General features: G+C 48.1%; 1 protein-coding gene across 3 annotated transcripts in view; it reads left to right on the forward strand.

The window, feature by feature from the left end:
* EYA3 (EYA transcriptional coactivator and phosphatase 3) overlaps positions 1–14619 on the forward strand; it is a 31963-nt gene extending 17344 nt beyond the window's left edge. For all 3 annotated transcript variants that reach the window (XM_005142709.4, XM_031043365.2, XM_031043366.2), the window contains 11 exons: positions 3464–3546; positions 4184–4367; positions 6214–6353; positions 7308–7391; positions 7980–8069; positions 8990–9048; positions 9586–9746; positions 9941–10055; positions 10462–10583; positions 10850–10950; positions 11685–14619. In XM_005142709.4, coding sequence (XP_005142766.1) covers positions 3464–3546; positions 4184–4367; positions 6214–6353; positions 7308–7391; positions 7980–8069; positions 8990–9048; positions 9586–9746; positions 9941–10055; positions 10462–10583; positions 10850–10950; positions 11685–11765 — 1220 coding nt within the window. In that variant the 3' untranslated portion in view covers positions 11766–14619. The remainder of the gene's footprint in view (positions 1–3463; positions 3547–4183; positions 4368–6213; positions 6354–7307; positions 7392–7979; positions 8070–8989; positions 9049–9585; positions 9747–9940; positions 10056–10461; positions 10584–10849; positions 10951–11684) is intronic.
* The last annotated feature ends 179 nt before the right edge of the window (positions 14620–14798 follow it).

The raw sequence follows: 14798 nt of genomic DNA on the forward strand, positions 1-14798 counted from the left end.
CCACAAATAGAGAGGCTTGCACGTTTGTCCTTGCTTTGTGCATGCTTCTTTATGCTTTGCCTCTTTTTGTGTGTGTGTATGTGTTTGGGTTTGTGTTTGCTACATACCTGTGTATGCACCAGGCTGGCTTGTTGGTGCCATGCTGATGGACTTAACAGGGTGAAAAGCAAATGGGAAGGGGAGATGAGACTAAATGTTGTGTTCTTGCATGCCTGTAGTGGGAATGCTCTTGCAGCTAAAACTCTTTATGATGGGCTTTAGCTTGACATTAGGAAATAAACTGTCACACACACTGCCCAGGTTGGTAGATCTTGTAGAAAGTGAATTTCTCACTATAGGAAAAGCCTTCAAATACTCCAGCTGCTGGAAGTGCCACATCAAAGAAGCCAGGTGCTGAATTACACCAGCTTCAAAGCAATTGTTAGGAGTAAATGTGCCACTTGGTTGAGTAATGGAACATTGTTGCTTATGGCAAGTATGTGCAAATTGACATGGGGGGTTTAGGTGGGATTTTTGCCATTTTGTTTGGGTGATGAATTGTGAGTTTGCCTCTTTCTCTGTAGTTTTTTTAGAAGCACTTCAAGAATTCTTTATTTCTTGTGTGATGTTTGCATAGCAGGGACCTCGGGAGAATTCAGTTCAGCCCCAAAGAAGAGTTAACAGTGAATTCAGAACCAGGTTACTCAGGGCTTCATCCAGTTGGGTCTCAGAAGCCTCTGAGGATGGAGCTTTCTCCAGTTCCAGTGCCTGGCTGGCAGCACAAAAGAGAACCCTTATCTCTGTTGTCAACCTTGAGTATCCCCCATTTCCCATTGTGACTGTTCCTCCCCTCCTCCTGCTTGTGCCCCTGCAAAAGGAGCCTGGCTCTGTCTTCTCAATCACCTCCAGGCAGGTAGGAGCAGGCTGCTGTCAGGTCCCCCAGACCCATCTCTTCTGCAGGCTGGGCTGTCCTGCTCCCCCTGCTGCCCCTCACGGGATGCATGTTCCAGCTCCTGGTGTGTTTCAGTGGCTCTTTGCCAGACCCACTGAATTTTATCAACATGTTTCTTGTGCTTGAGGCCCCAGAGCGAATGCAGTATCCAGATGTGCTCTAATGAGTGCCAAGTGCACTGAGTGATTGAGGATTTTGCTTGTTGTGCTTGGCCATGGTGGCACATCACAGAGGTGCTGGGAAGCACTGGGAACAACAGGAAGAATAGCTGCTTCTTGCCTCACCTCTTCCTGCCCGGGGGAGCAGGACAGCCTAGTGAGACATGAAAGGCACTCATTGCAATTGCCCAGCACAAGAACGGGCTTGAAGCATCTTTGAAAACAACTGAAGCAAAACCAAATAGGAATAAGGCAGGGGAGGTAGAGATATAAGATCTGAAATGAGGTCTGGAAGTTGGGAAGAAAGAAGAGAGTTACAGCATCTTCAAGGTAGTATTTGTGTTTGCTGAGGCCATGAAGCGGTTGGTCCCTTCTGGCACATCCATGCCAAACGTTTTTGCATGGTTTTGCCCATTCACAGATAAAGGATCTGACCCCCAGTGCAGAAAGAACTGGTCAGTCTCTGTGGTGGGAGCTGTTTGTAAGGATCTGATGTGTAGCACTGGATAGAGAAAGGGTAATAAAGAAAGAAACATTGGAAGGAGACCAGGGTTAAGCTAAACATGAAATTCATACACAAGGAATCTGGTTTTACCAGAATCAGAGCACTTGGAATCTTTTTTTTCCCCATGGTTTCTTGTGTTCTTTATCTCAGGGCAGCAACAGCCTCTTCAGAGCACTACAGATGAGAATGGCTTTCTGTGTGCTCTCTGTAGTCATCTTGAGAGAGGTGGCACAATAATGTCTTCCATGGAACTCATCTCCAGAGAAGAGGCTCTTGTCTGGAGAGCTGCTCTTCACAGTGCCCTGGGAAGTGCCATTCTCTTTAGCTGTAACAGCCTTGATTGTTCCTGTAACGTGGATAGGTGGAAGGAGTTTTATTGGGAAACTAACCCCTATTCTCTACCAGTTGCTTCTGAGCAGTATCTGTGATGGGTACCTGCCTCTCACAACTGTGCTTCTAGTAGCTGCACAGCTACTGTAGGTACTTGAGTGTCTTCATTACTGTTATTGCTGCTCACTGCAGCCTGTTTTCCAAGTCTTCTCCTCTGTACTCTCTCCCATCTGGATTTGAACACTGCTGCTCCTACCTGTGTGGGGATTCCCAGGGGCTACCTTCGTTTCTGCTTCTAGGAAGATGCCACCCTTCACCCTGCTCACCTCTTGTAAATGCTCTGTATTTCTGCAGCTCTTTTAAGATCTGTTCCTTTTGGTTTTCATCCTTTTTTGGGGGGCATATTTTGGATCCATTCCTCTTTGCTGGAGCTGTTCACCAGGAAGCATGTGCACTTGACATAACACACTGTACAGTAAGAGTTCATGGTGGAGTCTGTTTCCTTGGGTAGGAAGACTGAAGCCTTCAGAAGCTCAAGTTCTTTGGGTTTGGGTGAACTCCTATGGGTGTCATCTGCAGAAAGTGAGGGATTCTGTCAGTGATGGTCAGGTAGAGGCAAGGCTGTGGAGTTCTGCGTTTTCATAAGCATGTGAAAGTGAGTTTTAGTTTTATTTGTGTGCAGAGAAAGGTTTAGCAAAAGAGAATACTTCTTGGTGGCACCTGCTTTAGTACATCCTGATGTTGCTCATGCTGAGTTCATTCTGTGTTTTCACTAATCCTCGAGGGTCCCAAACCCCCATGGGGAGTGGTGTTCAATGGAGTATAAAACCACACCATCTCCTAAATGACTGGTGTTCCCAGAGCAGCCTCTTCTGTGTCTTGGAAGAAGTGAATACAGTGACAGAAAGGCTTAAAATTCATCCTAACAAATACTTGTCTCTGATAATTTGACCTGCAAGCTGTTGACAAATCATTGCAGAAAGTCTCATCCAGACCCCAGTTGTAGTGTCTCAGGGATCTGGGGAAATACACTGTTTTCCTCAATAGGAAACACCCTTTTGATACTACTGGAACTATTTTTACTGTTTCCTTCAATTTCCTGTTCTAATGAGACAAAATCTGTTGAGTCAAATGCAGAGAGAATTGATCAGAGCTCATTTAAAGACATTCACATTCATTTCACTGATTGATTCATCTCCATCTGCTACTATTGAGCATCAGAAGGTGATTGTTGTCTTCCCAAAACTTCTAGTCAAGCTGTGAAGCCATTTTAATGGTACTCCAATTGCTTGGCAGGGGTGGAGGGAAGGGTTCTGAAACACCTGGGTTTGCAGGTACATTGGTTCTCCTTCCCTCTAAGCCCAGCTGAAAGGTAACTGGTTTCAAAATCCACCCCACTTCTTTTATGGCTGTTACAAGCAGAGTGCTGCTGAGAGCACAGATGCTTGCACATAGTAAGTACTTCTTTCACAGCTTGGATTGGTCTCATCTCTTGTGCTTTCCTAAAAGCATTTAATGCAATAATTCTTCATTTTACAGCATCAACTACCAATGCCAGTCCAGTCTCTACATCCTCAACTGTTGTCAATATTTCCACGTCAGCAGTAGCCAGCATCTCACAGGTAAAACTTCTTCCTTATCATGTTTATGTGCAGCATCAGTAAAATTGAATTAGCAGAAATTGAAATCCTCAAGCACAGCATCAGGTTCTCAGTGGTCTCAGTGAGTAAATAGTCTTCATAAACGGATACCTTTAGTCACAGCATGCAAAACAGTTGCTTGCTGAAGTCAGGGCATGAGTAAAGGCAGTTTACCCTGTGGCTCTTGTGTCTGGTATTGCACACTCAGCCCAAGACAATTTTCTAGTGCTGTCAGTACATCTGATATCAGCAAATAAAACCCAAGACTAAACCACAAATACCAGAGCACAGAGAGAGGGGACTGACACCACAGTATCCACTTGATCCTGCCCTGTTACTGTCACATCATTCATAAGGAATTCATTTGTGAAGAATCTGGAGGCAGAGGAGTGCCTGTCACTGCTGACCTCCTGTCTGCAGACCTGCCTGTGCCCTTGGGAACTCTGAGCTCTCAGCCCTTTTTGGGGATGTCTTAGATATGCAGAAAGAACTAGTATGAAGTCTGACTGCTCTTGCTGGGATTTCTTTTTGACAGGCACGTTCTAGCATACAAGTCATCTTAATACAGAATGTTTTCTGAAAGGAGTTACCTGTCACAACTGATCCTTTCCTCTAACAGGACTATCCCACGTACACAATCCTTGGCCAAAGTCAGTACCAGACGTGTTACCCAAGTTCTGGCTTTGGAGTGGTGACACCAGCAGAGAGCAACACAGAGAGCACTGCGTTAGCCACAGCCACGTACCCAGCCGAGAAGCCAAGTGCCATGGTGCCTACGCGGGCGGTGCAGAGACATTCCTCTGGTAATGGCTGGATCTTTAGCAGGGTGTCTGCAGAGTACCTGACATAAACAGTGCAGAGTGCACACATGGGGAAAGCTTTTTGTCCAAAAGGTAATTGCAGCACCTCTGCATGCTGGCCTGGACAGACAGGACGTTTGTCTTCTGTTGTCAGACTGGTCTCACTGGTGTGCAGGGTTTAAGAGCTTAGGTAGAGGAAGTCATGTAACTGTGACACTTGAGGAGACACCCAGTACATGCTCTGGATGCCTAAGGGAGAAGGAATTCAAGGGGTGACTTGAAGTGTTGTCAACAGCAACTACCTGGGGACTGTTGATTGACATGGGTTGGGGCTGGGTATTCACTGCAGGGCAGTGGATGATACCCACTCTCAAAGCTCCTGTTAGCTCCAGGATCTCCAAATCTGAATACTGCAGCCAGGTATTCAGATTGCCTGACAGCCGTGGCATAGATGCTGGTTCCGTGATGGGACTCACACAAGCCTTGTCAAGAGCTGTAGTTTGGCCATCACCTCTCAATGAGTTGTTGCTGATGTGCTGAGAAACTCATCCTTTCTTTCCTTCTGCTTTATCATGTAAAGTGGTTTTGAAATGACAGCTGACCACACTGTGATGTGTATCGAGAAGCACAGCTTCTTGCCCTCTTTCAGGAAGCAGTTGCCCTCTAGCTGTGGTGAGAAACATCAGATTTACCCATGAGAATGTTTCTTAGTTGATACTGAAAACCTATGGAATTGACCTGTTATTTGAAGGCACTGGCCAGGGAATGACCCAATTGTTAACGTTTTCTTGCCATTTTCTTAGCTCTGAAATTCTCCAAGGTTAACATTTTGCATGAATTTCCATAGGAATTGCTGTGTCTTGTCTTGAAAGACCCCAACTGAATTCAGGCTTTCTCAAGACCCCTTTGCCTTCTGCCTTCTCACTCCAGTTCTGCTCCTGTTTGTGAACTAGTCAGGCAGAGGTCCAGGATGTTACCTCTTCTGCCTGAACTCTTAGTAAAGGATTCAGAGGGTATCTCCCATTGTGGCAGTAATATTCTGCACATCAAAGCATTGATGTTTATGGGGGTTTTTTATGGTGGTGCTCTACCATTTCCCTGGGAAGGATGCTCTTTCCAGTAGCAGAATAGGCTCCATCATCTACCTCCATCAGCCATGGCCGTGGTGCTTGGTCATGTCTGTGCTTCCAGGACCAATTCATCCCTGTTATCCTTTACTAATTCTCTGATAGGGCAATGGAGCTGTGATGTGTTTCCCAGCACACTGTGCATTTCTGTGTGATTACCACACTCCAGGTAACTGTGTGCTCTGCCTGTTATTTACCTGGTAGTCCAAGGCTTTCAGTGGCACAGGAGCAAATAGTGTGGAGGTGGTAACAGTATGTGTTGTATAGTGCTGCTTGGCCCAAAGGGTGTTTGACCAGGAAGCCTGGGAGGGAGAAGCATCATGAAATACTTCCCTTTGTATACTTATTCCAGACTGAGGGATTCTGGTGTTCTCTCCAGAAGTATTAAAAGAAGCCATTGAGGAATAAGGCAGATCCATGGTTGTGAGACACCTAAGGGGTTACAGGCCTTGGGGTGGAGGGTGCTCTGTCCTTGGCTTTGTGCTGCAGGCAGAATGCAGTAAGTAGTTTGGTCCTAGTGGGCTGGAGGCAACAGAGCTGCTTTGAAATGATGGGACAAAGAAATCATGTTTTATGTTCTACCAAGGGTTCAACTGCTACTGCATCAATAAAGCAAGATAACATCTTCCTTTTGCAAAGGTTTGTGGCCAGATGTTATCAGCTTTATGTTGGTGTTTGTTTTGAGAGATGGGGGTGAGACCTGTGTGATTTCTTTCTTCTAGGAGATGCATCCACAAGTCCTTCATTATCAAGAGCAACAGCAAGTAAAGAGTTAGATGAGCAGGCAAGGAAAAACATCCCTGGGAAGAACAGGGGAAAGAGGAAAGCAGATACCTCTTCCTCACAGGACAGTGAACTGGAGGTAAATAGTAACCTTGTTTTCTACAGGTAGCATTGCAGAAGAGTGTGGTGGTAAAAGTTCTCTATTTCTTTCATTCTGTCTCTATGGCAATTTTCCACCTGCCATTATCGAGAAGAATTTGTCTCCATCATCTTCTCAGTTCCCTTTCGATTAGTTGTGGCCTGCTTTTAGGTCACCCTTAGTCTCCTCTTTGCTGAGATAAACCCTCACAGCTCCCTCAGCCTCTTCTCTAGGCTGCTGACCATCTCGACAGCCTTTTCTGGCTGCTCTGGTGTCCTCACATAAGTCTTGAACAGGGGCTGCCATGTGGGGTGACCTTCCCAGTGCCAAGTAGGGTGAGACGACACCTTCCTTCTATCAGCCAGGCACACTTGGCAGTTCATCTTATCACACAGAGAGTGCTGCTGGCTCATACTGCACTTGCACCCTCCAGCTTGGATCCATACAAGGGGTTATTCTACCCCACATGCACATTCTGCAGTTACTGAACTTCTAGTTCCTGTTGGTCCAGTTCTCCACTTTATCAAAGTCCTATATGAAACTGCTGTTCCTCATGGCAGCTGATCCTAATTATTTATCATAACAGAGGTATTTCTGATAAAGCACCAAAGTCATTTACTTGGTGCTCTCCAGATCACAGACAGTAAACTGCCCTAGCAGGGCTCTGCAGTTCATTAGCACTCTGGTTTGGTTTTATAACTATAAAAGCAAGAAAAGGTTTTGGAAACAGTTTTGACCAAGAGAGCCTTACTCTTGAAGTGTGTTGGTGCACTCCAGCAGTATATAAACTCCACTGCAATAAGCTGAGAGTTTAATGTGTTCAGTCTGTGACGTGAATAATGCTGTTAAAAGCATGCAGCAACTAACCACAGAATTAACCCTAAAACTTGCTGCTGCACTGTAGCTCAGTGCTTGGAGTATCTCAGTTCTAACCTGCTTTTGTTCTCTGTGCAGCGAGTGTTTCTCTGGGACCTGGATGAGACCATCATAATCTTCCATTCGCTTCTCACAGGGTCTTATGCTCAAAAATATGGCAAGGTAATAATTGTCTTCTCTGTGGAAGAAAAAGTGTATCTGTCATGTACAATTAAATGTTGATCTTTCCAAAGGAACAGATCATGGTAATGTGGTTGAAATGTAGGAGGTGATACTCTTAACTTGTTGGGGAAAGAACACTAAATTTGGCTTTACACAGAGCTAGGACACAGGCATCACAAATACTTCCCTTCTTACAAGTCTTTAAAAGTCAGACTGATGTTATCATCATTGGGAATCCTTGAGGTCACAGCACATAGTGAAAGGAAGGACATTTTCTCCTTTAAAATATATTGAAGATCTTGTAAATGTTTTGTTTGTGTTGCTTCTGACAATGCAGCAGTCCCTTCTGTGCAGTGCATTGCTGTGCAGTGCTGCAGTGTGTTGCTGTGCAGTGCTGCAGTGCTTTATTACACTTGGTCAATGTATTAAATATTAGATATTAGAGAAATTGTAGTTTACATCATTGAATGCAGATGGAATTACATCAGGCTTGATAGGCAGTGGAAACACTGTGCAATGTAACTGGTGGAAGAGTGATCCCTGCCTGTAACCACAGTGAATTTACCTCTTCTCTTTTTGCTTTGCCAGGACCCAACTATAGTGATTGGCTCAGGCCTGTCAATGGAGGAGATGATTTTTGAAGTAGCTGATACCCACTTGTTTTTCAATGACTTGGAGGTACGTGGCAAACGGTTTTGAAAGGCAAAGCTCCACATTACCTGGTTAGAGCTACACTGCACCCTTTGTGAGGGCTCTTGTGCTCCCGAGCCACTTCATGCTGAAACACAGCAGTCTGCACACCTGAAGCGGTTCTAGGCACAACCAAATCAGAGGTGGACTCTGAGACAGGCATTCTGCAGATTTCTCTCATAGCTCTCTGGTGGGTTTCTACTTGATCCTATATAAATGAGAGGAGTGATTTCTGCTTTGTCTTTTATTTGCCAGCTGGACGGGTAAGCACTTTGCTGTCACAGATTCCGTTTTGAAAGGAAGAGTAGAGATGTGGGGAAAAAAGTGACATTGAGAATGTCAGATCTCAGGGGCTTTGACTAAGCCAAGGACAGAGCACAGCTTGTGCCTCTCAGCCAGTGTCTCAGGAGATTACACTGGCAGCATAACAAGTGTGAAGGACACACTTCCATAGGCATGCTGCACGTGAGGAGGTCCCACAGCCCCTTCCATTTGTCTTTCTTGCAAGCTCTCTCTGCTGCCTCCCATTCCTATCCTGCCTCAAGGACTTCTGATCGACTGCCATCCCCTTTCATGTGCAGAATTCATTGCCAAATTAAACACATCTCACTGTTCCACACCACTTCCACTGAGGGCTGAATATGAGCAGTGACCAGTTAATTTTAGGTGCATCACTGATGCACATCATGGAAAAATGATGGGTTTATTAATGCAGATAGAAACTTAAATGAAGTTTAAGTGACTGTGACTGCTTGCAGCTGTGAACTTTGCAAAGGTGGTAATGACAGTTACCTCCCTGCCCCATTAAAAACAAACACCCAATACAGGTTTGGTTTAGATCACACATTCTTTAACCTGCAAATTTCAGTATGTTTCTGGATCATGACATGTCTTTGTTTCTTAAACAGGAGTGTGACCAGGTACACATAGAAGATGTGGCATCTGATGACAATGGCCAGGATTTAAGGTGGTGTATGACGAATGAAATGTATAGCTGATGCAGTCTGGTTTTTGTGGGGACTTGAAACCCAAATGAGGTATGGGGAGGGAGGTCAGCATTGTGCCATTGAAACTTGGCAAATGGGGTTTGCTGCAGGGTGTTTCTTTGAAGACCTACAAAACATGAGGGCTTTCAGAATTATAACGTGAATTATATTGTCCACTGCTGAATGTTGCCTGTGTGCTCAGTGAGGTGTGATGGAGAACCAGCACTCCAGACCTCATGATCTTGACCTTTGACAGTCTCATTTACATCCATCTGTGAGCTGATTGTGCAGGCTATCAGAGGGGTGAGGGTATGAGGTATGGGAGCTGGATGGGCTCATGGGAAGGTCTGAGAAGTGCCTGTCTGTCAGGGAGAGAGAAGTAGAGGGCAAGTGGTGAAGCAGAGCTCCTCTTCAAGGTGCTTTTCTAGCTGCTGTCATCAAGCCTATGCCCCCCAGGAAAGCTGCAGTGATTCTGCTGCTGAGGCAGAACACGTCTCACATCTGCTTTTCTGAAACAGCAACTACAATTTCTCCACCGATGGCTTCAGTGGCTCAGGCAGTAACACAAACCACAGCTCCTCAGTTGGCGTCCAGGGAGGAGTGGACTGGATGAGAAAACTGGCCTTCCGCTACCGCAGGGTGCGAGAGATCTACGACAAGTACAAGACCAATGTTGGAGGTGAGTGTTCACCTGCACCCGTATCTGAGCACACAACCTGTGATGGCTTCTCCCATTACCTTGAAACAGTCTCAGCTTTCAGGTGCCCTCAGTGCTGGTGTTTACTGCAGAAGAGGCAGTTGAAGTGTGGGCTGCCCCTCTCTGTGTTGGACTTGCCCACTCAGCTGGGAAAACCTGTGGTTCTTGCCTTCCAGGCCTTCTGAGCCCGCAGAAGAGGGAGGCTCTGCAGCGACTAAGGACTGATATAGAAGTGCTAACAGATTCCTGGCTGGAAACTGCATTAAAGTCACTGCTACTCATACAGTCCAGGTATGGAAGCTGGAAATGTGTATATTGCTTTCTCAGCCCTTTCTCTCACTCTGATTTGTGTTCAGTGCTGTGTTGCAGCAGTGTCTGTGTGCAATACTGCTGCTGTTTGTCACAGGTACTGAGAAGCAAAAGGAGTCAGAGCAGGAATTCCACTCATTGGGGGTTTTCTGCTGCATCATGTGTTGTTGGGATGATCCCCATAATAGGACTGTGCTCACAGAATTCCATTTCTGCCAGAGAATTCCTGGTTTAAACAAAAAGCAGACAAATCAAACCCACAAATGAAACCTCTTGAAGGCAGGACAGTGAAGCACGTGGCACTTTGGGAAGCTGAGCAAGCTGCCCAGGGTGGCCCTCAGCACCACTGGCCATAGATGGGCTTTTACAAGTGTTTTTCTTCTTTCAGGAAAAACTGTGAGAACATCCTGATCACAACCACCCAGCTGGTGCCAGCTCTTGCCAAAGTTCTCCTCTATGGACTGGGAGAGGTGTTTCCCATTGAAAATATTTATAGTGCTACAAAAATAGGTAAGGGGTTGTGCTGGTGCCTGGCGCTGAGCTGTCTGCTGTGGATTCTTATGCAGGAAACACAATTCCTGCAGCTGAGCAGCCCCTGTGGCTGCTGTGGTCCCTCTGGCCATGTAATAGTGATGGCTTCTGGCCTCACAAGCTGAACTGGGTGTTACCTGCTTCCCAGTAAGATGAGAATGAGTTTCTGTGCTGGGCAGAAGGGATCTGTTCAAGCTTCTGCTGTTCTCTGCCTGAGGCTCATGATAGTGGGATTCCTTTGGCAGGTAAAGAGAGCTGTTTTGAGAGGATCGTGTCACGATTTGGAAAGAAAGTCACCTATGTGGTGATTGGAGATGGGCGAGATGAGGAGGTGGCAGCTAAGCAGGTGAGTTTCTGACTGCAGAGCTGGGATGTGGGTCCATGCAAAGGGAAGTTTGCAGTTGTTTTCTGCAGGGACCCTCTTTGCAAGGCTCAACTCTTCAGGCCAAGGGGAAACTTTGCCTTTGATGCAAGAGAGATCTGACTACGTTAAGAGGGGGAATTCTGTGGCTATTGGGATTTAAAGTTTCGGTTTTACTGTTTAGCATTGTGTATAACATTGTCCCTGTAAGAGAGTATCATGATGTAGTGTGTCTTGATCATAGCACACAGCTAGGAGTTGGGTAATGCAGTTTCTCAGAAGCACAGAGGGAGTCTGTCATCAGCCACATCAATACACAGCATCTGCCATTGGTCTGAGTGACAAACAAGGAGCAAACCGGTTGTTCAGTCCTGCTAACTAAAGGCAGGGAAGCACAGAGGTTGATGTCAGGACATCACCTCTGCAGGCTCCACGTGCCTGCCACGTGCCAGAGTTGTCACTTCCCAGGAAAGGCTTTCCTGGGTAAAGCAGCAGCTGAGGTTTCCATCAGGAGCATGCCAAGCAGCTGCTGGTGCCAGTGCCTGTCATAAACAGATGTGCAGACAAGATCAGGCTTCAGATACACACCATGCAGCTGAGATCCTTCCTGAACATGGTGTGTCACAACCTGGTATTGCACAACCCTGCAGCTGAGCCTTGCCTGCTTCCACCTCGCTGTGAAATCACCCCAGTAAAGCTGCCTTTGCCATCTCTTACAGCACAACATGCCTTTCTGGAGGATCACAAACCACGCAGACCTCGTGTCCCTTCACCAAGCCCTTGAGCTAGACTTCCTGTAGGAAGCCGGAGCAAAGGTGTGACTGCAGCTCCTGCAAGCCCTCTCCATCACTGGGGGGGCAGAAACCTCGTACATTTGGGGACTCATTTTTCAGCTTGATGAAGAAAACATAGCCAAGGAGAACTGTGCAGCACAACGCGGCCCCAAGGCACGACCTCAGGAGCAGGGGCCCTGCCAAGTACAGAGGTGTCCTGTGAGGAAGCTCTGGACTCAGCAGAGCTGGAGCTTGGCTGAAGACAGAAGCCAGCTGAGTTCCTCTAGCAGGTAGTCTCCAGCAGGAGAGGCTGATCCAACACAAGTGCTTGTAGGAGCTTTCTCCCTTCTGTTCAGCTTTAGTTGTAGAACCCAAGTTAAACACAAAACCTTATTTTTATAGAGAAACCCTGATGGCAGAGCTGAACCTCCCTTGTTCCATGGAGCCAACGAGAGCTGGGGGCTTTTCATAGGAAATACTAATGAAAATGTCAAAAATACCTCTACTGCTGTGAAATGTGTCCTCTCTCCTTCCCTGTGTGTTCAAAGCAGTTAATTTATTACAATGTCCTCATGTTATTTCCTCAGTGTGGGATTACTGGAAAATAGAGAAGGGAATGATCCTGGGCTACATGGTCCTTGTAGAGGAAGGTCTTGGTGTTGAGTTGATCCTGGTGGCTTCCAGTCAATGTGTGCTCGAGTCTGTTAACCAGCAGGAGATCACTGGATTCCATCCGTGACCCAGGCCATAGATCCCACAGATTTTCCCTGAACAGGAATACAACTGCCTGTGAACGTTAGATACAGCACAACAACATTGCAGACTGCTCCGGTGGGAACAGAGTCCTCATCTGGACTAGGAATCATTGGAGAGGACTGAATCCTCATGGATGTTATGAAGAAGGGAATGGTTATTAACCTTCACCTCCACTTTTCTGGCTCCAGTGAGAGGAAGTTCGTTTTAGTAGAATCTGATTCCATTTTCTTGTATTCTTCTTTGCATAACGACATAGTTAGAAACAAACCCCTTGTTAGAGGGACTTCCTTTTGGAAGACACTGTGACTTGGCAGCCCGGAGCCCATTGGTGTTGGGAATGATGGCTCATTGGAAAGAGGCTGGAGTCCATGCCCTGCAGTGCCAGGAACCAGGAATTGTGCCAGGTCAGGCTGAGCTCAGTGGTTTCTGCCTCCTCCCTGTACCTCCATGGCACCAACCCAGCCAGTGCCAGGGGTCCCTGCCCAGAGATGTCTGCTCTGTCCCACCACACACCTCTGCTGAGCCCAAGCCCCTCCAGACCTCTGGTCCCCAGCCCAGCATCACCCTCCTGGGACACACAGGGCCAGGGCTGACCCCATGGCACTGCAGGGAGGACACTGCCCCATGGGGCTGTACCACAGCCACGGGTGATGTTTGCTGCAGACCTTCCATGGCATTAATGACTGAGGAGCAATGTCCATCAGTGCTGGGGACCAGCATGGAGATGTGCCTGGAGCAGGGGGTTTGGATCCCCAGCGCTCAGGGGCTGCACCCAGAGCTATTGCTGAGGTTCACATGTCCCAGCCTCCAGTTCTGCTTCCTGGTTTTTGATCAGAGGATTCTCCAAGGTGGTCACAGGAGGGCTCTGCTTCCCATCCAGCTCCTTGCTAGGTGTTGGCCTCGTGCTCTGATCTCAGGTGGATGCTCTGGGTCTGCCTATTTCCCCAGGAACTCTGCTTTAGGACCATGCCCCTTGTCTGGAACCTGCTGCCTGGGAGCAACCTGCCCTCCAGTCCCATGAGAAGCCTCTTACGGAGCCAGTTTGTGCTGTGGGTGTTACTGAGCAGCTCAGAGGGGATGGAGCAGGCTGGGGCTGTGCTCACTTGAGGAGAAGCAGGAGCCCATGGGAGATGTTCTTCCATCTGCCACACACAGCACATGGGGAGCTCAGATGTGTCCCCACGGGCAGCCCATGTCTGTGTGCTGGGGTTCCACAGCACCGTGGGCCCCATGCAGAGCAAGGAGAGGGGCTGCAGGGCTGCAGCTCCATTGTGGATGGCTCCATAAAGAGCCCTGGGGTCTGTGCCTCAGCTGCAGTGGATCCTGTGGGAATGTGCTGTGCCAAGGAGCAGCCCCATTGCTCCCAGGGTCTGTAGCTGTACCAGAGGGTCAGGACTCACCCGCAGAGGCTGTGCTGGATCCTGCACATCCCTGTGGGTTCCCAGCGCATCCAGAGCCCTCCTGGAGCTGTCCCAGCCTGTTGGGAGCACGCTGGCTCCCGTGGCTGAGCTTTGGGATTAAACCCTGTGCCTTAACCTCCCACCACCCGTTCCCCAGGGCCCGCAGCAGGCTGCAGAGGGGGTGCTGGCCCCAGGGCCCCCCCAGCTCGCCTTCAGCTGCCTTTACTTCAAACGGCTTTAAGGGAATGCTAAGATTCAGCAGGCTTTTCCCCAGGTGTGGAATAGCTGCAGCCACGGATGCTCCACACACCTGTCCTTGAATGTATGTGAAGTCCTTGTCTAACCGGAGGCTGTTGGTACATTCTGTGTTCATGTCTCATACAGGCTGCCCTGGCTCTTTTAAGGGTTCCCATCTCCTGTGGGGCCAGAGCAGCAGCTCTGTCCCTCTGGGTTGTCTCTGTGCTCTCCCGTTCCCCCTGACCTGGTCCCAAAGCCAGTGCAGGGGCAGCAGTGGGGCTGTGGCCTCCCCTCCAGCTTCATCACTGAGGCTTAAACCCCCCTGCCCAGCTCTGTTCCCTGCCTGCAAGGGTGAGCTGGGAGCAGCAGGACCCAGTGCAGCCCCTGCTGTGCTCCCAGCCCCTCTGCAGAGGGATGGGGACGAGCCCTGGGCACCGCTGGCTGTGGAGCTGTTGCCTGTTCATGGTCTGCAATGGGAACTGTCCTGTGAACTGGAAAACAAATAAAGTCTATTTTCTATAGTCACTGCTTCAGCCTCTTCTGTCCCCTGCACCCCTGGGCTGGGCTCGGGGGCACTGGTACCATTAAGGGGGTTCCTATGGGAGCCAATGGTGGAGGCACCCAGAGGTACCAGCTCCTGGTGCTTGGATAGTCCTGCACAAACACC

This window comes from Melopsittacus undulatus, chromosome 14 (genome assembly GCF_012275295.1).
Source record: "Melopsittacus undulatus isolate bMelUnd1 chromosome 14, bMelUnd1.mat.Z, whole genome shotgun sequence".
Taxonomy (NCBI): Eukaryota; Metazoa; Chordata; class Aves; order Psittaciformes; family Psittaculidae; genus Melopsittacus; species Melopsittacus undulatus.